At 39.8% G+C, this 27,667-nt stretch overlaps 1 protein-coding gene across 3 annotated transcripts in view; it reads right to left on the bottom strand.

The window, feature by feature from the left end:
- Positions 1-3,032: 3,032 nt before the first annotated feature.
- The window catches only part of MCOLN3 (mucolipin 3), a 30,786-nt gene continuing 6,151 nt past the window's right edge, over positions 3,033-27,667 (bottom strand). For 2 of the 3 annotated variants that reach the window (XM_003260274.2, XM_012500392.2), the window contains 11 exons: positions 25,987-26,154; positions 19,141-19,294; positions 17,923-18,007; positions 17,745-17,841; positions 14,036-14,135; positions 11,082-11,194; positions 10,849-10,998; positions 7,220-7,321; positions 6,991-7,113; positions 5,998-6,204; positions 3,033-4,196 (listed from right to left, as the gene is read on the bottom strand). In XM_003260274.2, the coding sequence (XP_003260322.1) occupies positions 4,062-4,196; positions 5,998-6,204; positions 6,991-7,113; positions 7,220-7,321; positions 10,849-10,998; positions 11,082-11,194; positions 14,036-14,135; positions 17,745-17,841; positions 17,923-18,007; positions 19,141-19,294; positions 25,987-26,154 (1,434 nt within the window). In that variant the 3' untranslated portion in view covers positions 3,033-4,061. The remainder of the gene's footprint in view (positions 4,197-5,997; positions 6,205-6,990; positions 7,114-7,219; positions 7,322-10,848; positions 10,999-11,081; positions 11,195-14,035; positions 14,136-17,744; positions 17,842-17,922; positions 18,008-19,140; positions 19,295-25,986; positions 26,155-27,667) is intronic. The other variant, XM_004090012.2, reaches the window with a different exon arrangement.

Below are 27,667 nucleotides of genomic sequence, written 5' to 3'. Positions count from 1 at the left end.
TTGCATCTTCCCTCTTTTTTCTTAGTTAGCTTGGATATAGGCTTACTGATTTTATCTGTCTTTTCAAAGAACCAGCTTTTGATTTTGTTGATTTTCTCCACTGATTTCCTGTTTTCAATTTCATTAATTTCTGCTATAATTTTTATTCTTTTCTACTTCCTTTGGATTAACTTGCTCTTCTTTGTCCATTTTCTAAGGTAGAAGCTTAGGAGATTGATTTTTACATCTTTCTTCTTTTCTAATATATGCATTCAATGCTATAAATTTTCCTCTAGGCACTGCTTTTACTGTTTCCCATAATTCTTGATCATTTTTGTTTGCATTTGTCTTTAGTTCAAAATAATTTTTAATTTCTCAAGATTTCTTTCTTTCTTTTTTTGACACAAGGTGTCACTCTGTTGCCCAGGCCGGAGTGCAGTGGCACAATCATGGCTTACTGCAGCCTCGACTTCCTGGGCTCAAGTGATCCTCCTGCCTCAGCCTCTGGATATTTCTTCTTTGACCCATGTGTTACTTAGATTCTATTAGACTTTCTATGTAGATCATAATATCTGCAAATAATGAGTTTTACCTTTTTTGTTCTAATCCATACACCTACTTGCATGTATTAATTTAATTTGAAAATAGTGTGGTGGGATAAAATAATTAAAACTCAGTATGTATTAGATAATTTAAAACTTTATTGAGTGAAAAAAGAAAATGGCATCTGAATTGTTTAAAAAAGTAACATCAGCAAAATCAATGTCTGCACAAAAACGATTTTTACAGACACAAATACTAAAATATCCACGTTGATATCTATAAACCCATTTTCTTGGTGTTTCTCTCTTGACTACTGTGGTTTCTCTCTTGAGTGATAGAAGACCACTCTGAATCCTGAGACTTATAAACAACTTCTTATTTGTAACCCCAACAAAGGGATTTATCTGTTCCTGGTCAAGCTCTGGGCCCTGCAGCCACCACAAACCACTTGTATCAGAATCACTTTGTGTGCCGGCTAAAAATGGCAGATTCCTGGCCTCCCCCAGGACATGATGAATAAGAATCTGTGCTTAGGCTTTGATAAAGAGAAAGAGAAAAAGAGAAAGAGAAAGAAAAGAGAGAAAGAAAGAAAGAGGAGAGAGAGAGAGAGAATATGAATATCTCTGTTGGTATTACCTGTACATTCATGATTTTAACAAGATCTCCCAGTGGGCTGGGCATGGTGGCTCACACCTATAATTCCAGCACTTTGGGAGGCTGATGCGAGCAGATCACTTGAGGACAGGAGTTCAAGACCAGCCTGGCCCACATAGCGAAACCCTGTCTCTACTAAAAATACAAAAAAAATAGCCAGGCATGGTGGTGTGTGCTTGTAGTTTCAGCTACTCTGGAGACTAAGGCACAAGAATCACTTGAACCTGGGAGGCGGAGGGTGAAGTGAGGTGAGATTGCTCCACTATACTCCAGCCTCCAGCCTGGGAAACAGAGCAAGACTCTATCTCAAAAAAAAAAAAAAAAAAAAAAAAAAAAATCCCCTTATGCTCACAACCCTGAAAATCATTACGGCAGGAGGAGGGGACAGAGAATCTGACTTCCAGAAAATGGGGGTATCATCGACAAAAATCCAGCCCTGATTTCCTGGGCTAAGGAGACTAGAAGCCTGGAAGAAAAGTGACTTCCATTCTATGTTATTTCTTACAACTTCCTTGACATTCTCTATGATACATATATACATGTAAGGAGAACTCTAAAATGACTGGCCCATAATTTATCTGCCTACCCAGATCAAGCCATTGTACTGGTTTGAGGACAGTTCAAAAAAGTCAGTCAGTGCTATTTCTTTCAGTAGACAGAAGAGCTATTCTCTCATAGACATCATTACTAAAAATTAAGCCTTGGAATTTATCAGGGACTCCTGCCACAATAAGAGAGCCTGGAGAAATAGGAGAGAGATGTGAAGGCACCAAGTCATTGGCTGTGATTCCACAGAAGAAACATGATGACTTCAGAGCAAAGCAAAACTCCAGGCCCAACACTGGGTCAGTGGTTTCATGTTTCCATTGAAGTACTGTTAGTCTAAAAATCTCACAAGGTGTAAAGAAAAGGATTTATCAGATAATAAACATGACTTCAAAACTCACACAGAACTCTAGTCTAAAAGTGATAGTATTATAAATATTAGAACTGCCCCCAAAATAGTCGCTTAGATACTTAGATTTATTTTTTTAAAGCCTCAGGTAGTTCAGAAACAGCTTATACTTGTTATAAAACCTCCCATTTCAACACCTGGAGTCATTATTATGACTGTCATTATAATTAAATAATAAAATCTCAGTAAAACAAAATTAGAAATTTAAAAATCAGTTTTTTTAAAAAAAGAGTTTGCTTTGAGAAGATCTTTACTGCACATAACTGAATTCACTTCTATTTGAATAAATAGTAAACACAATAAATATTCATGTGTTGAAAATCCCTGCAATTCTCAATTAGCAGTCTATAAGGAGTAGAGACTATTTTTATGTCTTTTTACAGCATACATTTATCTTATTTTAAAATTTTAAGCATAATTGTTTTCACATATATATGTGTGTGTACATATTTGAGACAGAGTCTCACTCTGTCACCCAGGCCGGAGTGCAGTGGCATGATCACAGCTCACTGCAGTCGACTTCCTGGGCTCAAGCGATCCTCCTGCCTTAGCCTCCCAAGTAGCTGGGACTACAGGCGTATACCACCACGCCCAGTTAGTTTTTTCTGTTTTTTTTGTAGAGATGAGTCTCACTATGTTGCCTAGGCTGGTCTCGAACTCCTGGGCTCTAGCAATCCTCCTGCCTTGGCCTCCCAAAGTGCAGGGATTACAGGCATGAGCCACTGTGCCCAGCCCCGAAATATTTTTAATGTGAGTTATAGAACCTTGCCCCATGAAACCACAGCCTCTCACCACAAAACACTTCGCTGTGAGACATAATGTGCCTATGAAAGGTATGGTACATCACTAGTTTTAACAGGCTGCTCAAGTACTAATAAAATAATCATTACTTGATCAAAAATGCATTTGGTATATGCTTTAATTTCATGCATGTATAAGATACTTTTTTTACTTTCTACTTTAACACTGAAGGAGGATAGAAAACTTGTAAATGAGTATTCAAAAACCTGATCCTCTTAAGAACTATAAGCAGAATCAAGTAACAGTTGGCTTTCATAACCAAATACAGTCATATGCTGAATAACGATGTTTTGGTCAACGATGTACCGCATATACAATGGTGGTCCCAGAAGATTATAAAACCATATTTTAACTGTCCCTTTTCTATGTTTAGATACTTACCATTGTGTTACAATTGCCTACTGTATTCAATACAGTAACATGCTGTACAGATTTGTACCCTAGGACCAACAGGCTATACCAGATAGCCTAGGTGTGTAGTAGGCTATACCATCTAGGTTTGTGGAAGTACATCCTATGATGTTTAATGACAAAATCGCCTAATGACACATTTCTCAGAACATATCTCTATCCTTAAGTGACACATGGCTGTATCACATTGTTAGCTGGTGTGCTCTTACTCTGGTACACTCTTATTCTTCCTTTCAAGAGAAGATTTTAAAATGCAATTATTACTGTATATATGGTAACTATACCCACTCTCTCAAGGATGGACTCCTGAGAGTGGTCCAAGCCAGGGTTACTGAGTTGTCCAAAGTCACAGTCAGACCGGGGATTGTTTTCCACTGATTACACAGTCTGCACAATCAGAATAGCAGGAAGCAAGAGTATCAGAGCAAAAGAGAGGCACAGAGAATACATTCTAAAGCCATGGCAAAATAAACAAGAAATAATAATAATCCAATAGCTTTCCTCATTAAAGTTATTTTTAAAAACAAGCCCAGCATAAAACTGCAAAGACATTAAATATTGCTTTTAAAAATATAAACAGTTATTGGTGAATTATAGATCTCAATTAGCTCAAAATAACAGTTTTCCAACATACTACATCTGATCTCAGAATATCCACATAGTCTTCTAACTCAGCTACACATTATATTTTCCTCTAAAGTACAGATAAACCTGATAGCTACTTTTTACAACAGCAGAATAAAGATACTGGAGGGTCATCTTCTAATCTGTATTTTCCAGAGTTGGGTAGATCTTTGCATTCTGATATAAATGTACGAAGTTCAGTCTCTGGGAAGCCATCTTGTTGGTATTGCTAAACAGAAGAATGTAAAAAGCTTTCATTAATAAGCTCCTTGAAAACAGCTTCATTCCAAACTCAAAATGGATCATTTGGCAAGGAAGGGGGTTTTCTAGAGAGATAGTATAGTTACTTCTGAGTACCTGCAAGGAGATGTAGCCTCTAGAGTCACTCAGGTTTGGCAGAGGTAAAGGGGGCCTGGGATTCTGCAGCTGCCTACCTGAGCTCTCTTTCTGGGTCTGCTGAAACCCAAATGGGCACACTGAGTCGAAGTTTGAGTCGTCCTTCCAGGGAGAATTGAGCTATCCCAAGTCCGAGAACCTCTGTCACTACTCTGCCCTGCAGGCCTGTAACTTCCAGACCAGTATGATGCAGCCATTTTTGAAGGAACATGGTTCAGGCCACAAGAAGCCCAGTGGATCTAAATTAACATAGTTTTCTAGCAAGCTGAGGGATGGAAATCCCTGGCCTTGCCCAGAAGACCTCAGCACTGTCTTGGACTCTCTTGAATTGGCCCAGGTGTCTGGACAAAGGCTGTAAGGGACCTTTCCAATCTGCACACCCTTTTGGAGTCAGTCTTCCAGCCAGACAAGTTTGTTTAAGGGCCTCATATCAGTTTGGGACCTAAAATTTCTAGGACATGCCATGATTAGAAAGGAACAGAAGTAACTTAGCTTGCCCATTTGGCAAGTGCTCTCAGCCAAAATGGAAAGAGGTTAGCATCTAAAATACGAGTTTCAGGCTTACGTCATCAAAGGTGAAAACCCATGTTACCCTTAGAGCTCTCAGATGTCACCCTCGAATAACACACAGTTCTCTGCATGCAGAGATGGAGGCAGTGAACTTTTAGAGCACCATTTGGAGGGATCTGAAGTTACAACTACATTCTTTCCCAGTTGCCTTGGTGATCCTAAGGACACATCTGCTAAGCAGATGAGAGCAAAGAGGACATTCGGTCCCTGAAATCTTGTTCAATAAGGATGAAGTCACAGCCCTGGCTTCATGAGCAAAGTATTCATCATTATCAGCTACAAACCAAGGCGTTCTCTTTATCCCTAGGGCCAATCACATGGCTTCATGTTTCTTTACCCCTCTCATACCCAGAAAGAAAAGTCCCCAAGTGGAAGTGTCTGTGCCACAAATACACCTAACAGTATAAGGTTATCGGAAATTTAAACATATATGGATATTTATTCTGCCTTTCCATATTTCAATGGGCTCAAATTGATTTTTAAAAGATTTTATATGAATGACAATAGCTTTTCAGTTCAGGTATCTGACTGTATAAAGCTACATGCTAGTACTGGACCCATTAATCCTTTTGCTATTCTGGAGGCTGGGCCCCCGGGCTTGTGCCCTGCAGGGCCTTGCTAAGAAAATGGGCTCAGTTACAGTACACTCCAAACAAAGGGGTCAGTTTTTCTTTATGAAAATTGGAGTTTTTATGTTCCCCACAATATTTTGGCTTTCTGAAATGCCACATGTTTTATTCACCCAATATCTACTAACCCTTATAATTATTTACTTAGTTTTTTACTCTTTGACCTCAGGCTTCTAATGACCCTTATAATTCTAATAATAGGTTAGAAAGCTTGTGTGAGAAAGCAAAACTACTTAGAGACTAAGACTTTCAACATTCAATTTTTCCACTATTTCTATTTATCAGTCTCTAAAAATAAGGTCCTTTTTCTCTATCCTGAAGAAATTAACATTCCATCAACTTTTCTTCTACCATTAGGTACTGAATTTTACTGCTACTCTACAAGTTATAGGACAATGCTACTACTTACGGACTTATGGCTCTTGATAAACCTACCTTAATTGTTTCATATGTATCAGTGATCAGTGCAATGAAAAGACTTAAAATCATATATATAAAGAGGCTGATGAATGAGTAGAGGTAAATTCTACTAAACAGCCAGACCAAGTAACTTTTTTGCTGCATTTTTGCAAACGTGGCAAACATATCATCTCCATTTATCAGAGAGAAAAGGCACTCAGAGACCATGTTCAGAGAACGAAACTGGAAAAAGAAAAGGGAAAAGTTCACTTTATTCCATGTTCCTTCCCATTGGAGACCTTTGTTCATGACACTGTATTAAACATAAAGGGACCAGATAACCCAAGCTACCATTTTCAAACAAATAACCTGAGGTAACCATACACATTTGCTTTGTGATGCATATAACATATATAAGCCTACTATTTTTTCCTGAGACAAGCAGCTTTCTCTTAAAGTAGCCTAAATCAAATGCAGGAGCTGGTCTGTACCCTCAGTGCTTTTCTGAATCAAGACTTGCATCTGCCCTTTACCTTAAAGAGAACTTGAAATGCCTCTGCAGAGATAGCCAGGTCCCAACCATGCATGCTCATACATCTCATTTTAAAGTTTATTTCATTTAAGATAAGGGCATAATATTCCAGACTATAGCTCTAGGAATAAAATTTTCAAATATTTCTACAAGTTTCCCCCATGCTACTTTTTAAAGTCACATTTTGAGAAGGCTTATCTGAATAGACTGCTCTTGGATATATCGATGAATCAAATTGACTAAACTTGACTTCACTGGTGGTAAATGGGACTTAATTACCTGATATATTGCAAGAAAGAATGTGAGACAGTTGAGTACATCAAATATTCTCTCAAGCTGGTCACACCCTTCCACTTTATAAATATGGCACTAGATATACTACCTTCAACATTTTAAGGCTGAATCACAAAATAAAAGGAGTTCACTGAAAAAGGATAACAAGCCACTGGCACTGTTAAAAGCTTAATAGTAACAGGAAAAAAGTTGCTTATCAGTACCTTGTCATGGTAAGGCCCCAGCACGATCCATCCACAGAAGCAGTAACCTAAGTAAATCATAGCTGCACAGCAGCAGAACCTGATGACATTGGGCAGTGCTGCCTGAAGGGTCAAAATGAGGAGCTGGGAAAGTAAGAGAGGCCATTAGAATGGCTTTGTCCTTTAGCCAAAGCAGTGCAATAACTTTGAGAGAAATACCAACAGCATGGAGATCCATGGAATTCCTTACATTGTACTTTGCAAAGAAACCGAGGTATCGGATGACTCCAAGCCACACAAGCATGGTAGAAGTCCCAAGAAGTATGCTACAGACATCATAACTAGTTAGACTCTAAGAGAGAGTGGAAAAATATAATCAGATTATAAAGCAGAAATTCACTTGGCAATAAACATTGAGGTAACTATGAGTAAGGCACTGTTCTAGGTGCTAAGGATAAAGCAGTGAACAAACAAAAGTCTCTGCTCTCATAAAGCTTACACTCTAGTGGAGGAAAGAAGGAGACAATAGAAATAAGTTAACAGAAACTTTGGGACATTTGCTGCTGATAATCGCTGATGAGAAAATTCAGAGGAGGGGATAAGGAATGGGTATGGGTTTGTCATTTTAAATACACTAAAAAGGAGGCATTCGAGCAAAGATCTGAAGGGAGGGAGGGAGAAGTCAGGCAAAAATCTAGGGGAGAAGCCTTCCAGGCACAGGGACTGGCAAATGCAAAAGCCCTGAGACAGGAGGGTGCTTAGCAAGATAGTGCATCGGGCTGGAGTGAGCAATAGAAAGGGTATACAGTTATAGAGATAAGGTGGCACTTACCAAGTTTGTCTTTTACTCTAACTCAACTGGGGAGATTTGAGAACCACAAACAGAGGTGATATGATCAGATGTTGGCTGCTGTGGTTGACAGCAGGTTGTTGGAGGAGTGAGGAGGCTATTGCAGTAATATAAATGAGAGATGGTAGCTTGGACCAGGCTGGTAATAGTGGAGTTGACAAGGTGATTTTTATTCTTTTTTTTTTTTTGGAAACACGTGTCTCACCCTGTCACCCAGGCTGGAGTGCAGTGGCATAATCACAGCTCAATGCAGCCTCAACTTCCTGGGCTTAAGAAATCCTCCCACCTTAGCCTCCCAAGTAGCTTGGATTACAGACACATGCCACCTTGACAGCTAATGTTTTTTTATTGTTCGTAGAGATGGGGGTCTCACTGTGTTTCCCAGGCTGGTCTGCAACTCCTGGGTTCAAGCCATCCTCCTGCCTCAGCCTCCCAACGTGCTGGGATTATATGAGTCACAGTGCCTGGCCAATGAAGGTAGAACAATAGGATTTCCTCTTGGATTAGATGTGGGAAAGAGGAGATTAGTGAAGGAGAGGAGTCTGTGATGAATCCATAATTTTTGGCTTTAGTAACTGATGGGAGTTACCATTAACCGAAATTAGAAAGGCTATGGGAAAAGCAAGTTTTGATTGCAGAGTTGGGGGCTTTAGATGTTCTGTTTTAGGTGTGTTAAATTTGAGAGGAAAAGCAGACATCCAAGTGGAGTTATAGACTAGATGGTGGGTATGCAAATCTGGAGTTCAGGGAAGAATTCTAAGTGGGGGTATAGATTTGGGAATCATTGGCATATAGATACTAAGCTATGGGACAAGATGAGATTACCAAGACAGTGGCAGAAAAGAGAAGATGTCCAATGCCTTGAAGCATTATTGCCTTAATAGGTTGGTGAGATGTGAGGGAACCAGCAAAGTTAGAAGACCAGCCAGTGACTTAGGACGAAAACCAGGTGATAGTCCAGTGAAAGCATGTCAACAAAAAGGGAGTGCTTGGCAGTGTTCAAAGCTGATGCTAGGTCAGGATGAGGGTACATAATTGGTTATTGGACTTATCAGCATGAGAGGACACTGAAAAGAACACTTGCCTTGGAGTGGCAGGGCAGCCTGATTGGAACAGACACAGAAAGAATGAGATTTTGGGGGGCTGTGAGGTGGGAGGATTGCTTGAGCCTGGGAGTTTGAGGCTGCAGTGGGCTATAATCACGCCACTGCACTCCAGACTGGGCAATAGAGTGAAACCCTGTCTCTTAAAAAAAACAGGTGGGGGAGGGGAGGAGCAGAATCAGAAACAACAAGATTAACTACTTTTTTGAGATATTTTGCTAAATAAATGATGGTAGTAAGTTAGGGGGAGGAATTAGGGTTGAGATACTATCTCTTAAGAAAAGGGGCAAAAACATGCTAATGGGAATGACCTGATAGAGAGAGGGAAACTGATGATCCCCAAGAGCAGGAAAACTACCTGGAGCTGTGCCCTTGAATAAACAAGTGGTGATGGCCTCTAGTAGGCAGGTGGAGGGGTTGGCCCTGAATAGTGGCCTAAATAATATATCCACAGAAGAAAAGCACAGTATATTGGCACTGATGGCAGGAGGCAGATAAATTAAGTGGGGGTTTGTGGAAATTCTGTTTTTTTTTTCTATTATTTTTGTGAAATAGGAGGTAAGGTCATCAGCTTAGAATGAGGATAGGACAAGGGTATTAGAGGTTTCAGAAGAGAAGAAAACATGATATGATCATCTATGAGGCAGAAACAGTGAATGGTCTAGAAAGATATTTTGTTGGACACCATTTAGAGTTCACTGAAATTAATGATAGTTGAGGTTGGTAAAAATAAAGATTTGCTGCAAATCTCTCCCCTTGCTCCTCTTTTTGTTTTGGTTTTTTGTTTATTTGTCCCTAAAGTTAAACATCTATTCCAATGATACATACTATAGCCACATATAGTGGCAGCTGCTAAGTGTCAACCTAAACCCATTCTCCCCTTCCTAGGCACATGCCTGGGCTGTGTTCCCTGGCTCCCTCTGCAGTTAGGATTGACTAAATTCTATCCAGTGGGATATGTACAGAAATAAAGTCAGCCACTCTTGAGCCAAGCCATCAGTCTATGGGAGAGCTTCCACCATACTGTGTTTTTGCTTCCCATAAGCTGCAACCTGTTTGAGGCAACACAGCAATAATCATGCAGTCAGGGCAAGTCCTTAAGGGATGGCAGAGAAACAAAATGGTAGGAACATGGGTGCCTGAATGACTGTGAGACGTTGAGCTACTCACCAATCTGTAAAACCCATCCTGACTATTACATAAGACAGAAATAAGCTCCTATCTTCTCTGAGCCATTGCATTTGGGGTCTCTGCCCAGGTTTATAACCAACTCCCCAGGTGACTCAATCAGTTGCATCAAGACTAGGGAAACATAAGTTTGAGCAAGATTAGTTTGAACACTATTAGTTTTTTTTAATTTGATTTTTATTTTGTGGGGACAGTTGATTTTTAGGCTAGGTTAGTCTTAAAATAGATAAGCTTGTAGCACATCAATGGGAAAGTAAGAAAATGGGAGCATTCTCACTCTGAATGGATGGAGGAAACAAATGCAAGCATGCCCACCATAGTGCCTTGACGTCACTTTCCCCTACAGCCCCACTCATTTTTGTTAAAGATTCGAGCATTTCTTGTAAGATTAAAAAAAAAAAAACTCTTACCTTAGTTACCTTGGTTGTGTATGAATTTTGGTGTGTGTAAGAATTCACAGGCCCCGCCGAAGAGTCTGAATTCAGTAGGTCTAACATGGTACACTTTTACCAGGCACCCAATGATTCTGATGCAATGGTTTGTGGATCACACTTTGAAAAACTCTGCCTAAGAGACCTCCTGACTAGATTTAAGAAAATTACCATTACCAATTTCAAGTCTACTTGATATACAGTTTGGAAGAAACAATTCATTCTGAAAATTCTCACATTCTGGAAAAATACATTACCATTAGTGCAAATCTGACATTAACAATAGCATGACTAGGAAAAAAATTACCTTAGCTTGGATTTCCATTTTTAGAATTGATCCAATGATTGTCAATATGTCACTAATAATAATCATAATGTACCATCCATTGACAAATTCCATTTGATCAGAAAAAGAAACTTCCTTCTTATAATGGAGGAGGAAAAAATTGACAAACTCCTTTAGGGAAAAGAGGGGAGGCACAGTGAATGTCTCTGTCAATCAAAATGTCAGTAGCATTCCCAGAAAGCAACATTCCCTACCTGCTGAAGCTGAAGTCCTCTAATCACAGATCTAATGCAGAGGATTAATGAAACCAAGCAAGTCAGAATGACAAAGGCATCAAAGATCATCATGTAATGAGTGTTCTTCTGAACTGAAAGCAAAGAGGATTACATAGTGCTTATGTGGTGGGACATTAATATGGTGACATCTTCTTTTTAGAATCATTTAAATAATTCAAGCATTCTTTCTGGTAAGACAACAAAGAAGCCCTGATAAACGGTCTTCCAATTAGTATTTGAAGAAGGGTAAAAGTCCTTCTTTTAAAAAATCACCACAACTGAGGCTGGGTGCGGTGGCTCACGCCTGTAATCCCAGCACTTTGGGAGGCTGAGGCAGGTGGATCACAAGGTCAGGAGATCAAGACCATCCTGGCTAACTCGGTGAAACCCCATCTCTACTAAAAATACAAAAAAATTAGCTGGGCATGGTGGCGGGCGCCCGTAGTCCCAGCTACTTGGGAGGCTGAGGCAGGAGAATGGCGTGAACCCGGAAGGTGGAGTTTGCAGTGAGCCAAGATCATGCCACTGTACTCCAGGCTAGGCGACAGAGCGAGACTCCGTCTCAAAAAAAAAAAAAAAAGGAAAAAGAAAAAAATCACCACAACCATCATTCCAAGATCTTTAATTATAAGCCTATAGTCTTTTGTTCTTAATACAATTACTTCCCTGCATATTCTTCTTCTTTTTCCTCAGCCTCCCTCATAGGTGGAACCATAGGTATGTGCCACCATACCGGGCTAATTTTTAATTTTTTTGTAGAGACAGGGTTTCACTTTGTTGCCATGTCTGGTCTTGAACTCCTGGTCTCAAGTGATCCTCTCACCTCAGCCTCCCAAAGTGCTGAGATTACAGACATGAGCCACCATGCCCAGGCCCACCTCCCTGCATATTCGATTAAAATATACTTATCTAGGTATAAAATATTTATTATGCATTCACTATGTGTCAGGCATTTTTCTAGATGTTAGGATGCAGTGGTGAACAAGATGGACAAGGCCCTTGATCTGTGGAACTTCTATTCTACTACAAAGAAGTAAACAAACACATAACAAAATACTTTCAGATAGGGGTAAGTAATAGAAAGAAGATAATCACAATAGCTAACATGTATCGAGCACATTTCTTGCCAAACATAGCTCTAAACACTTTTAAGGACTATTACGTGTTAACCTATTTGATCTTCACAGCACCTCCAATGAGGTAAGCATGATTATCCCCACTTTGCAGGCGAGAAACCTGAAGCACAGAGAGGTCACATGATTTCCCCATAGTTGTAGGGCTAGTCAGTGGAAGAGTTGGGGGAAAATCTGTGCAGTTTGTTTCCAGGGTCCATCACTCTATGTCAGTGGTTCTTGGCATTTTTTGGGAGCTTGTTAGAGATGCACATTCTCAGGTCCTACTCCAGACCCACTGAATCAGAAACTGGGTTTCTGCAAGCCCTCCAGGTGATGCTAAAGTTTGAGACCTACTGCTCTATATGAGGGAGGTTAGTGTCGGGCAATGCGGAAGCAGAGAGGTTGATTTATATTGCATAGTAAAGGAAGGCCTCACTGAGGGAGCAGGGGGTTTTAGCTGAAACCTGAGTGATAAGAAAGAGCCATCCTTATGGAGATTTTGGAGAATCGAAAGTGTGAAGTCCTGGCCACCATGCGTGGAGCCAATGGAGAGAGGTGGGCAGAGGTGTCAGCCATTGTACACTGCCACAGAGCTTGTCTCTATTTAACAAGTTAGACTGCTCTCTGCTGACAAAAAAAAGAAAGTACTTAAGACCAGCTCTGTGATGAAGCATCCCATTAATATCTGCCAAGGAGCATAATTACTACATAAATGTCTAAATTGACTTTAGAGAAACTTACAAATTAAGAAACAAAATTTGAGAGAATGCCTAGGTGCCAGACACTTGTGTATGCTCTCATTTTCCTTATTCTGGTGTTTGTGGAGAAGGATTATAAAGTATACAGATGACGAAACAGGCTTATGTTTCAAATGTGACTCAAGAGCCTCATATATTTGAAGTTACTTATTAGTGAAAAAAATACTATCATGGCAAAATTTCATTTTATTTACTCTATCTCATTATTACATCTGAACTTTGCAAATCAATTAGTAAGAAACTTCAGAACTGTGATTATCCAAGTATAGTCTGAATAAGGACTATTTACACATTTCTAGGCCCCACCCCAGACCTACTGGCTTGCATAGAGCTGGGGAAATTGCATCGTAGCAGGTACCCAGGATGATTCTTCTGCTGATTAGAATCTGAGAACTCCTCATCTAGTGACCATTAAGTCCAGTACAATGTACCATTATGTTGCTTATGAGAGACTAGAAAATTAGATAAATTCTTTCCAGGCAATTTTCTCTAGTTCAGCTCCAAAATTCTTGACAGTATTTGGTCTACACCTGAATTTTTGTCCATATTTCTTAGAATAGATCCTTTTCTCTTTTAGTATACTTTTAAATGGACTGAAGACAATCATAATATGTGGGATGCTGCAGGGTCACATCCTACCTGACTTGCCCCTGGCTTCTGAGCCTTAGTTTCTTCATCTGTAAAAATAAGGATTCTCCCTATCTTAAGGGCATTTAAAAATATTAAAATGAAGAAAACTAAGGTGGAAGTAGGTATATAGCATGCACTCAGTAAGTATTGGTCTGGGAAGATGTATGTAGGGTTTTGGTGGCGGGGGACTGTGAGTACATTCTTGGTCAGGAGTGGGCAAATGAGGGCACAAGGACAGGAAGGCCATTTCAGTTATTAATGACTCACATATTGCCTGAAACATCAGAGTTGATCTACTTGTAGAGGTTTATGGACTTGAAAATGGTCTAATCTTCTATTTGCTGTTCTAGATATCCAGAGGGTGGTATTTTAATAACCATTTTACATTATTTAATAACCATTCTGAAAACTAGTAATGCTCATCACTTACTTGATCCAGATACATGCCAGTCTTTACATTCTCTGATGGAAATGTCATTATCTAAACTTATTTTAATTCTTCCACTATGGGCCTTATTGTCAAATGTTATCTGTGAAGACAGGAAAACAGTCAAAAACATACTTATAGTTTTGGAGCCAAGACACCTCTACACATTAATTAGGAAACAATTCTTTCAAGGGGACAGGAGACCCAGATTCTCAACTCTGATCTGTTGCTAACTCCGTTCAACCATGGGAAGTTCTCTTCATTTCTCTGTGAAATGAGAAGGATGAACTAGATCTTCTACAGAGACCCTGTAGTCTCTAAAACATTATATGTCTAGGGCAGCATTTCCACTCCAAAGAACTTATATAACAAGAGCACTTCCTCTTGCTCTCCATTCTAAGTACCTCCAGATACCTTCTTCATATGACCAAGAACTGGTACAACTGTGCTTTCTCCCAAATTCCAGCAGGACCTCAGCTAGGGGTAGATTTTTAGTGCTACTATAATTCTTACTAATACAAAGGCTCATTATTTCTGCTTTGAGACATTTCAAGTGGAGCTTTTTTGATTTTCATTCTGGGCCTAGATTTCTTAGTCACGTTGGCACCACATGTATTATAAAGGGTTTGGTGACAGGGAGTCAACAGTCACATCTTGCTTCAAGAATAACCACTTCAGGACACCAGGGGCCAAGCGGGACAAAGCTAGGCCAGAACACCTTCCATAGTTCTCCTACTGTCTTCCTTATGCAAGGACAGGCAAGGCAAGGCAAGAAAATCACTCCATTTCATTTCTGCCTCTTCTCTTTCTCTCAAGTCCTGAAGAAAAAAAGTTCTTTGAAAACTCTGTCATTTAAATAAATTGTATTGAAGCTTCTCCATATGGGGTAATTAGAAACACTTCAAATATAAGATTTCAAATGACTTTTAAAAGTTCAACCACTGTATTTCTCCTCATGAGGGATTGTAAGCTTCTTTCTTTGACAAGCAACCGAGGGCGTAGTCAGTGTCTGCCCATATCCCTAACGGCTGGAAGACCCAGCCTATGGCCTCGTGCAAGGAGGATGCTCAGTGTTATTTGATTGACTCAGAAATCCTTGTCACGGAGAAGCCATGCTTTTCCTACACAAAGGGCCTCCGACTTGTACAAATAATAGGTGCTCACTAAATATCTATTGAGTAAAAAAACTGAGACTTAATGTCAATCACATCTCAGTAAGCTGAATCCCAAACAAAGAAGAAAAATAATGGATGGGATTAGAAAACATTAGATAGCACAGAAGAAAAAATAGTGAATTTGAAAATATAGCAACAGAAAATATACAAAATGAAGCACACTGAAAAAAACTGAAACATAAAACAAACAGATCATTACTGAGCTATGGGACAACTCCAAGTAACCAAATATAGACGTATTTGTCTCTGAATCTCTGAAAAGGTGGGGGGGAGTGACAAAAATAATTTAAGAAATCATGCTGAATAAATATCAAATATAATGACAACTATAAAAGTACAGATCCAAGATGCTCAATGAACCCTAAACACAGGAAACATTAAGAAAACACCACCAAAGCATTTCACAATCAAATTGTTTGAAGTAAGAGATAAAGGAAAAATTTAAAAGCCAACAGATGGGAAAAAACATCCCATAGAGATGAACAAAGATAAAGATGACAGAAGATTTCTCATTAGAAATGACGCAAGCTAGAAGAACAACATGTCTAAAATGCTGAAGAAAAAACAGTCAACCTACAATTCTATAGCCAGGGAAACTACCTTTAACAAAGGAAGGCTTGGAACAGAATAATGGTTACCAGAGGCTAGAAAGGGTATTGGGGAGGCGTGAGGGATAAATAAGAGTTAGTTAATAGGTATAGAGATACAGTGAGGGCCGGGTGTGGTGGCTCGTGCCTGTAATTCCAGCACTTTGGGAGGCTGAGGCGGGTGGATCACGAGGTCAAGAGATCGAGACCATCCTGGCCAACATGGTGAAACCCCGTCTCTACTAAAAATACAAAAACTAGCTGGGCATGGTGACGCACGCCTGTAGTCCCAGCTACTCGGGAGGCTGAGGCAGGAGAATCGCTTGAACCTGGGAGGCAGAGGTTGCAGTGAGCCAAGATCACGCCACTGCACTCCAGCCTGGCAACAGAGCGAGAATCCATCTCAAAAAAAAAAAAAAAAAAAGATACAGTAAGATGGGAGAAATAAGATCCAGTGTTTAGTAGTACAATATGGCAACTATAGTTAATATATTTGGAATTTTATATTTCAATTTAATTGAATATATTATTCAATTAAATATAATATATAAATTTATATTTCAATATAAATAAAGGAGTAGATTTGGAATATTCTACTTTTATATTTCAATATAAATAAAGGAGTAGATTTGGAATATTCCCAACATAAAGAAGTGGTAAATATTTGAGGTGGTGAATATTGTCCCAATTACCCTTATTTCATCATTACACACTGAATGCTTGCATCAAAATATCACCTGTACCCCATAAATATGTATTCGTAAAATTTTTATTTAAAAGATGCTAATAAGAACTTTAAAAAGGAAGGCAAAATACTTTTTTAAACATACAAAAGCTGAAAGTGCAGACCTGCACTATAAGAAATGTTACAGGAAGCCCTTCAGGCAGAAGGAAAATAATACCAGATACAAACTGGGAGCTACACACAGAATGAAGCACACTGGAAATGGTAGCTACATGGGCAAATATAAGAATGTTTTTATTATTATTTAAATCACTTTAAAAGATAATTGACTGTTTAAAGAAAAAATAGGCTGGGCACGGTGGCTCACGCCTGTAATCCCAGCACTTTGGGAGGCCGAGGGTGGATCACGAGGTCAGAAGATCGAGACCATCCTGGCTAACACGGTGAAACCCCGTCTCTACTAAAAAAAAAATACAAAAAATTAGCCAGGCATGGTGGTGGATGCCTGTAGTCCCAGCTACTCAGGAGGCTGAGGCCGGAGAACAGTGTGAACCTGGGAGGCGGAGCTTGCAGTGAGCCGAGATTGTGCCACTGCACTCCAGCCTGGGTGACAGAGCGAGACTCTGTCTCAAAAAAAAAAAAAAAAAAAAAAAAGGAAAGAAAAAAAAGAAAGAAAAATTAATAACATATATTGTGGGTTTATAACACATGTAGAAATACATTATATGGCCACAATAGCACAAGGGCCAAGATGGGAAAAACGGAAGTACATTGTCATAAGGTTCTTACACTGTATGCAGTGGTATAACTTGAAGGTAGATTGTAATAAGTTAAAGATGTATACTACAAACCCCAAACATGGAAACATCCATGGTGAGGAAACTAAGTAACAAGAACCCTTGGCAGTAACTTTAGCTGACAGCCAGCCATAGATTGCTGAGAGCCAACCACACAGAACCTAAAAACACCTGTTCCTTTTGGGTTTGAAAATCTATACCAGGCACTGTTCGTGGTACTGGAAATAGTAGTGAACAAAACAAGGTCCCTGCTTTCTAGAACTTATACAGAGGTGCAGAAGACATAATTAACAAGTAAACTTGTTATTATAGCAAAATAGAGCTAGATGTATCAATGTTTCCCTTATGCACATTTAAGTGAAAACATCCTATATTTTTTATCACACCGTAATCCAAGGGTATGAAACGTAACCAGATAAAACAATTTTTCTTCAGACTGGAACCAAATTCAGCCTGGCCCACACTTACAGTCAGAGTAAAGTCATAACAGTCAGGGAGTTCTTGATGACGAACTGTCTGCAGATTAATGGCTTTCAGTTTAAACTGAAGCTCCACTGTTAGGAGTCTAGAAAACAGAGGTGATTTTAGTTCTGTGGCAATATATACACATACAAACATAAGTTACACTCCTATGTGCTCCCCTCACCTGTGGAAGTCCAGTGTTAAGTTCAGTTTCTTTTCCGCTGGTGTCCCAATGTGAAAAGGTTCATCCGGCTCTACAAAGAAACACTCTGCCATAGAAAGGAACAAAAACATGATACAGTACTTAAAATAATAAATAAGACTGCATTTTGAATGGCTGACACATTTAAGATCAGTTATTCAGATTCTATTATTTTTCTGAATTAAAATTTTAAAAGCTAAATGAACATCGATACCACATGGTTACCGTGACTCATTTGTTTTTAAGACCTAAGTGGCTACATTTCTGGAGTGGATGGAGGCTAGACAAAGATCTGAACTCTATTTCATTAATGTTATATAAATGCTGTCTTCGTTTTTAAGCCTAGATAAACTTTGAGTCCCTCCCCCTTTTTGTATCCTAAGCATAGGATTTGAAGCACTTGCAGTAATTACGGTAATATTTTCTAAGCAGTTTGAGGGATCCATTTTTAAAATATTATGCGCTAACAATGTTTCTTCAATATGCATCCCACACACACACCAAAAAAGGAAGACAGCATTTTAGAAAGTTTTCACTTTTGGTACTATTATCAGTATTATCTCTAGAAAAAAAAAATCCTAGTGGCTGTTGTTAAAAGTATTTCAATACTTATTTTTTAACTCAATGACCTAAGCTAATATTTTAGGTATAATTGCAAATAGAACTTTGCTAAGAAGAATACGCCGTGCTATTCCATGTTCTGATTTTCATTCCTCCCTTTCAATCTGCCCCAAAAGATGCATGATAGTGAAGTGGTACTGGGGCAGGAGAGTTTTATATATACCAAGAGTTTGCAAGCATAATGTTTCACAAGCATAATATCTATCTATTAATACTTCACTGGCATGTCCTGCACAAGAGATGGTGGAATACGGTAGCTAAGAACACAAACAGCCTGGGCCAAATTTCAGCACTGCCTCTTCTAGCTCCATCTTGGGCAGATCATTTAACTCTCTGAGCCATACTTTAGTCTTCTATAAAAGGGGATAATAATAATCCTTGACTTGCTGGGTTTTCTTGAGGATTCTTGAGTTATAGTAAAGGGCTCAGAACAGTACCTGACACATAATAACTCCTATATCATTCTTACTATGTCCTAATAGCACAGACCAAATCAATGTTTTCAAAGATGAAATTACTAATTTTAAGTATAAATTGAGGTGTTAAAAATTGAGGTTCTAGGTTATAGAAGAACATCACCAGTTTCAATTTCTGGATCGATGTCAAAGGTATCATTTCCAGGGTAGATGTTTCCTCGCTTGTAGAAGTGCTGACAGATTGCCATGGCAGACTGCTTGGTACCTTTGTTCTCATAAGCATGATTCCCAACGGAGACATTGTATAGCTGCAAGTACTTCAACCAAAACGAGAAACAGAAAATGGGAATGCCAGCCAGGGCAGGAGTGAAGCCATAACTCCCTCCCTCCCCACCTCTGATCCTGGCAGGTTCCCTTGGGATACAGACATTCACCTTGATAAACAGGGAAAGTGACTTGCTGCTGTGCACTAGGAAGGCAAAGTACCCTCACGAATTAGAGTTCTAGATTCAAGCCTCATTTCTGTGACAAACTTTCTGACCTTCTAGTTCCTGATCTGCAAAATTAAAGTCTGAAGCCACATAATCTTTGCATTTCTTTCCTCCCTTAAAGAATTATGTTTAATTCAGGTGACACTCAATGTAAACACATATTTTATTTATCTTTAAACTATCTCCTGTAAGGTCAGAGTTCTACTTTAACACTGTAGTATAAGAAGTGGGATACAATTATTATAGGCTAGCCAGCAAAACCTTTTTTTAAGAAAGTATTGGTTTAACCTTTATCTTTGCAAGATTATAATTTAATCACCTTTATACCAATATTGCCTATCCTACTGGGTCCTCTGCATTTAAAAAAAATTACTTTTACAAGTAAGAATCTTATGGTGCCTTGGAATAACTGTCATCTTTAAATTCTTAATGCATGTCTGCAGACATGTTTCCAAAAGAAAGTGTTTTTGGAGCAATATGTCTGGTACAGTTGGTCATTCTGTCACTCTTGAAATTAACAACTTTGTGTGATCGACACATAGAAAATAATTCTGCTAAAAGATACGTGTGAAGCATGCTACGACAAATGAAGAGAATCATTTCTAATATGGGATGGATTTTGAGTTGGACCTTGTCAAGGTCACTTATGAGCAGCGTATTACCATATCTGATGCCTAGTTCTCAGACCTCCTATAACTTAACATCTTCATGGTATTTGATGCAGTTGAATGCTCCTCCTACATGGAATACTTTCTTTACTTGACTTCTGGGACACTGATTGTTTCTTCTTGGTCTCCTTTGCTGAAATCCTCCCATTGCCAACCTCTATATTTTGGCCTATCTTTGGGTTCAGGCCATGACCTCTATCCACATTATCTCCACAGCTGACTTCAACCAGTCCCATGTTTCAAATACCACCTCTATGCTGACAGCTTCCAAATGTGCATCTCCAGCTCTGACCTTTCCACTGAATACCACACATGGATGACAATCTGGCTACATGATACCTATGGTGTCTAAGAGGAATCTCTAGTAAATGTGCAAACAGAAACACCTGCTTCTTCCACAGTAATTCCCTTCTCAATAAATTATTCTGTAAGTCAGTCATGCATGACTTTCAAATTATCTCTGCACAAGAATCACTTAAAAATCTGAGCCTCCTCACCACAAATAGGACTGTGTCTCATCACCTTCACTGATATGGCCTTAGTCCAAACCACCATCCTCTCTCCCCTGGACAAAGTAAGCCTCTGCCTCTCCAATCCTCCCTCTCACCTTAGTCTAGTCTCCATCTAGAACTCATAGGATTGCTATAGGAGTGAATGAATTCATGCATGTACAGCCCTTAGAACAGTGATATCCAAAATACACCTGCTCAAGACTCTTGTTTTTACTGTTCTTCCTATCTGGAAGGTTCTTCCTTGAGATAGACACAGGCCGCATGCCCTCTCTTGTCTGCTGTCTGCTTACATGTCACCTTGTCAGAGAGACCTTCTCCAACCACCTCCAGCTATTCACTTTCCTGGCTTTATTTTGTATGTCACAGTACTTATAACAAACTGACAGATGATGCTTTTATATACTTATTTACTACCTGGCTCTTCCAATGAGAATATGACCTCCTTGACTTTGTTTATTTGTTCACTGCAGTACCCCTGAACACACAAAAAGTGCCTGATACCTAATAGATACTATTTTTGTTTTTGTTTTTGAGATGGAGTCTCGCTCTGTCACCCAGGCTGGAGTGCAGTAGCATGATCTCGGCTCACTGCAACCTCTGCCTCCCGGGTTCAAGCGATTCTCCTGCCTCAGCCTCCTCAGTAGCTGGGAGTACAGGTGCGTGCTACCACGCCCAGCTAATTTTTTTTGTACTTTTTAGTAGAGATGGGGTTTCACTGTGTTAGCCAGGAAGGTCTCAATCTCCTGACCTCATGATCTGCCCGCCCCAACCTCCCAAAGTGCTGGGATTACAGGCATGAGCCACCATGCCCAGCCAATAGATACTATTTAATAAATATTTGAGTGAATACATGTTAGATTTTGCTTATGTATATTATCATTGTCTCTCCCCTATCAAAAGCCCTTCCATGGCTTCCTGTCTCTCTCAGAATAAAATTCAAAGCTCCTTGCCACATCCTGAGAGACCTGGCCCCCAGCTCCTCTGGCCCTAACTCTGCCCCCTCATACTTGCCTCCCTTGCATCTTCTCAAACATACCAAACGCTTTCCAGCTTCAGGGCCTTTGCTGTTGCCACTCCTTCAGCTTGAAATATTCTCCCCAAGATTTCAAGTCTTCAGAAAGGCATTTTCTGACCACTCTGAGACTACTGTTATTGCCTTACGCTAGTTTATTTTTCTTCATAGCACTTACCATTACCCTAATCCAAAAGATTTTAGTTAAACTTGTTTAAAATCTATCTCCCCCATGAGAATGCAAGTTCCACAGGACAGGGAATTTATCAATTCACTGCTCTAACACCAGCCCTGCAGGCACACCATAGGTGCTCAAATATTTGTCAGATTAATGGTGAGGTGAAAAATTATAATAATGCAACGGAGCTCTTCATTACTAGGGCTAATCTGTGCACAGTGAGTTGGTAAACTGTTAGGATAAGATAGGTGATTATGGCACCAAGCTTTCTGTTAGCATTAGGATTGGGAAAGTGAGCCAGAATCTATGGTAATAGAAGCAAGCTTCCTAAGCTAGTAAACAACATTATGTTTGGCATATAGGGATAAAGTAGAATAATGCTGGAGATACTCAGTTTTGAGATTTTTGTTTTCCATTTAAGGTACCCAGTAGACCAGTGTGCCTAGAACATATGATGTGTAATGGGAGGTAAATCAGGAAAGGTAAGCAGGGGTCACGAAGTGCAGTCACAGCTGTGATGGGGCCCTACAACCCTCCCAGAGTCCAGGTGTAATTGTGGGGCAGTTCCCACAGGAATCACCTAAAGGTCTGAACCTCCTGACCACAGAATCTTGTGTCTTAAACCTTTTAAGGTCTTGAACTGTGAAAGATCTGAGGCCCATGGCTGCAGGTACCTATTCACATTATACCTACATACACCACATAGTTACGTCATATAATATATACATTAACTATATACGCTATAGCCAGACTTCCTTGAGCTCTTCATATGGCTCTTTGTGCAGGTCTGAGCATCTGGCAAGAACTGGGTAATCTAGGGAAGCAGCAGGGCTGTGTCCAGCTAAAGGGCAGCTCTAGAGCCCAAGACAGAGGGTTACGGGACAGAAATGTGGTATGAGATGATGGTTGGAACTAACTGGTGGAACTAACGATGGCGAGACGGCACAGAGCAGCCAAGTGGCCGAGGCCTTGGTGGAGCTTTAACTAGACTGGGCATCCGTCCCTCCTGGTCTCTGCAGCTCTGCCTTGAGAGAAGGAGTTTTCAGTCAGATTCATGGGTCCCAGGTCAGCCTTTGAGTGGTAATATAAAAACACATTAAATGTCCTTAGCTAAATGCTGTGGCACCAAAAGCAAGAGGTGGTAGGGCAGGGGGTTAGGAAAGAAAGGAGGCCATCCAGAAACAGGAATTTATAAACTATGTTTGAGCTGCAAGAATAAACGATTCCCAGAAGACCCTGAGGCCTTTCAACCTAAGCCAGAAGACCAGAAGGAAGAAACAGCCTAGGGAGTGGGTGGGAGGAGAATATGAAGCTCATCTTGGATGGGCAGTTCTGAGTGCTTGTGAGGTAGGTGTCTGGCAGTGTGGGCAACTGCTTGGGAGTCCCTTCATCATAGTGATGGCTGAGGCTGGGTACTGTAGGTCGTTTCTCCAGGAAAAGGACCAAGCTTTGAGGACTGCTCAAATTTAAGAGGCAGATGAAAGAAAAGGAGCCAATAAAGCTGACCCAAAAATTATTGAAGAAATAAGAGGAAAGCCAGGAGACAGCCTAAAAAGAAAATAAGTAGGTCTCTCACATTCAAATATAGAAACATATATAATAAACAGCAGTGCTGTTATAATCACAGTATTGGATCAGAATGAGCCCTGGAGATTATCCAGTAGGGTGACATCTTGGGGCTAAACCCTTGGGGATAACTAATAGTCATGGATATGCTTCTAAGAACTGAGATGCCACTGCCCTATTTGTCAGTTCCTCTCAGTAACAATCACCTCAACCATTAAGTAAGGAAACTCTATCTTCACAGAAAACAAAGATCCTTCCTGTTTTAATAATAATTTACATTTTGGCCAGGTGCAGTGGCTCACACCCGTAATCCCAGCACTTTGGGAGGCCAAGGCGGGCAGATCACTTGAGGTCAGGAGTTAGAGACCAGTCTGGCTAACATGGAGAAACTCTGCTTCTACTAAAAATACAAAAAAAAAAACCATTAGCTGGGAGTAGTGACGGGAGCCTGTAATCCCAGCTACTCAGGAGGCTCAGGTGGGAGAATTGCTTGAGCGCAGGAGGCAGAGGTTGCAGTGAGCCGAGATTGCGCCACTGCACTCCAGCCTGGGTGACACAGTGAGACCCTGTCTCAAAAATAAAAAATAAAATAAAAAATATTAATTCACATTTTTTTCTATTCATTTTTCAGAAGCCTGAAAGAGAACTGACCTCATTAACACTCAAAACCCTACTTATTCATAAAAATTTTGATCAAGACACTTTTTATCTTCAGCTAAAAGTACCTACTGGTGCATAGAAAAACAGTAAATCATCTTAGAAAACAGTAGGGAATCAACAGTAGGGAGTCATACATGGAATGTATGTGTCCCTCCAAAGTTCTTATGTTGGAAATTAAACCGCAATATGATAGTCTTAAGAGGTGGAGTCTTTAGGAGGTCAACAATCATGAATAGGACTACTGGCCTTATAAAAGGCTGGGAGAAATTAGCCAGGCCATTTTGTCCTTCTGCCTTCCATCATGTAAGAACACAGCAAGAAGGCGCAAGCCCTTACCAGTGGTAAGGTAAGTGATCTTGGACTTCCCCGGCTCCAGAATTATTAGGCAGAAATTTCTGTTGTTTGTCTGTTACCTAGTCTTCTATTTTGTTGTAACAGAAGGAACAGACCAAGACAACTAGAATAAAGCAGGTACATGCATTTCCAGAAGGAATGTGGAAATCTGGAAAAGCAGAATGGCCTAAGTGCCAAATACTACATTTTGAAGACTGAGTCTAGGTCTACGAATAAAGGTTAAGATGATTTATAAGGAATTTCATGCACTTTGGGAGGCTGAGGTGGGAGGATCACTTGAGGCCAGGAGTTTGAGCAACCTGGGCAACATAGGGAGACCCTGTCTCTATAAAAAAAAAAAAAATTTTTTTTTTAATTAGCCAGGCATGGTGGTGCATGCCTGTGGTCCCAGCTGCTTGGGAGGCTAAGGTGGGAGGATCACTTGTGCCCAGGAGGTTGAGTCTGCAGAAAGCTGTGACTGCACCACTGCACTGCAGCCTGGGTGACAGAGTGAGATCCTGTCTCAAAAAAAAAAAAAAAAAAAATTTAATGAATTGTTTACCTCTTGCCTCTATCCCACTCCCCGCCACCCCCTACAAAAACACCAAACTACCAGTTTAGATCAGACTAGCTTTAGAGAAACGTAATATACTTAAAATTCTAAAAACTGAGTATCTCCATCATTATGCCCTTTTCCCCCTACAAGCTATAGGACATAATTCTCTTGAACAGTTTATGTAACTTATTTCTATTACTTTAGATTTCTGGCTCATTTTCCCAAGCCCAGTGCTAACAGAAAGACTTCATGCCATAAATATGTATTTTATCCTAGCAGTTTACATCTTACTGTGCATAGACTATCTCTAGAAAATGAATAGCCATGATTACACTATAATAATTTTCTGAAGAAAAATTGTAATAATTTTAAAATGTGTTCTTCAAACTAACCCAGTCTGGGAATGCTGACTTCAAGGATGCTTTCAATGACACCTAGAGATTTAAAACTTTGGGGTCTTGAGAAAGTATTATTTATGGCAAAAATATATATAACAAACTCAGAATAAAATACAGTATTCATCTATATGAAAAACAAGTTTGTTTTTTGTTTGGCAGTTAGTCAATGTCCCAGTAAAATCATTGTCATGTATGACATAAAGTCCTTCCTTTCAAGTGAATTTTTAGATCTTGGTTGCTGTACAGACTCTCAAAAGTTAATATTCTCATTATTTGTTAAGGGGCCCTGAAAGTATACTTTCAGCTCTGAGGACTTAATGACTACTTATACCCAGGATCATAGTTAGTAATTTCAATCTCTGAGACTCCCATGCCAAGCCCTAACTCTGATTCTTTTAATTAAATCTTCAAAGTTTCTGCCTTTCTGTTACTAAACAAAAGCTTTTCTCAACTTCTGGTTTTATAAAAATTTGTTGACAATATTTTTAAAAAATTAAAAATAATTTCGTATGTGTCATTTCCAAGCAGAAATGTTCACCCTTCTCCACTTGAATGTCAGTTTCTATTATGTACATTGCCACCATTTTTCCAGTCTGTTCTTTTTCCCAAGTAAATAATGCACACACTTGATTTACCTGGTTCACTGCGAAGATTAACTGATCATACACGTCACTTTGTGTGTACACCGCATATGTGTCATCCATTCGGTCCATATATCCTTTTAGGAAAAGGTGTTTGAATGCTATAGTATTCTCTTCCTTGAAAGCTACCACCATCTGGTTACTTAGCCCAAATAAGACCAGCTTAAAAGAAAAAAAAGAAAAGGTAAGAGGTTGGAAAATGTGGGTAGAAAAAGCAGAGCAGAAGGTACAGGGGCTTGAACAACAAATAGAAGAGTTTAAAATGAATTCTCTGGGACATCAAGAAGGTTTTGCAGCAGGTGGATAATAAATTAAGAAAGTCCAAGCCCTATGACCAAACTATATTCCTAGGTCTAATCACCAAAACCATGACAGTAAGACCAAAAATAGAAAATATCCTTTCAACTCATGTTTAAAGTATATTAACATAATGTGTCCTTAACAGTCATGCAGGATTGACCTCAGCATTTTACATGAAACTCACTTGTTCACACACACAAAAGGTTTCACTGCACTGTTGTCATGTTAACCCAAGGCCTTTCAATTATACCTAAAAGCTTACTATACAGCCTGGCGCGGTGGCTCACACCTGTAATCCTAGCACTTTGGGAGGCCAAGGCAGGTGGATTACCTGAGGTCAGGAGTTCGAGACCAGCCTGACCAACATGGTGAAACCCCATCTCTACTACAAACAAAAAAGTTAGCCAGGCATGGTGGCGCATGCCTGTAATCCCAGCTACTCCGGAGGCTGAGGCAGGAGAATTGCTTGAACCCGGGAGGCAGAGGTTGCTATGAGCTGAGATTGCGCCACTGTACTCCAGCGTGGGCAACAAGAGCGAAACTATGTTTCAAAAAAAAAAAAGCTTACCGTACTCTAAGTCTCTCTTTTGACTTCTCTTCCCTCTCACCCAAACCTCTGTCTCTCTGTTCTCATACACACATGCACACATAGGCACACACACACACCACATGCTGTACATGCTGTAAATTGAGAAACTACACTCTTACTTCAATCCCATAGTGAGGCAGAGTATATTTGATATGGAAGGCGGGAACAATGTTGAGCACCTATGTGCCATACACTATTCCAGGAACTTTCCTCACACTAATCCTGCAATATATTCCTAATACACCAATTTTAGAGATGAGGCTCAGAGAAGTTACATAATTTTTTCAAGTCACATCACTAGCCAGTGTTGATACAGTCAAAATTGAAACCCATGTCTGACAGACTAAATCTAGCTTCTCTCCACCCTGTCATGCTACACAAAGTAATCCAGGGTTTTGATCAGAAAAAATAGAGCAGACAAATCTTTTCCCCTCCCCCTTCCACATATGATATATGGTCTGCACCCCACACATATCATCACTCTGCACCTAACTCTCATTTCTGCAGTTTCTTTAATTATCCTCAATAAGATGATATCTTGATATTCTGGGGATTTTGCATCTGTTGAAGCTGATGACCAAACAGCCCCAAAGAATTCCCAAAGATATTCTTACCAGTCATTCAAATACATGAGTGCCTCTCAATGTGTCAGCAGTGAGCTAGGGACTGAGGATACAATGAGAAGACAACTGGTCCCTGCCCTCAAAGGTTTAGTGGCAGACAGGAATAACAATGGCTGAGAGAAAACTGCTGTAATTCAAAGAGTAAGCCAGGTAGTGGGAAAAG

Source organism: Nomascus leucogenys, chromosome 12 (assembly GCF_006542625.1).
Source record: "Nomascus leucogenys isolate Asia chromosome 12, Asia_NLE_v1, whole genome shotgun sequence".
Taxonomy (NCBI): domain Eukaryota; kingdom Metazoa; phylum Chordata; class Mammalia; order Primates; family Hylobatidae; genus Nomascus; species Nomascus leucogenys.
This window is presented reverse-complemented; position numbering and strand designations above follow the sequence as displayed.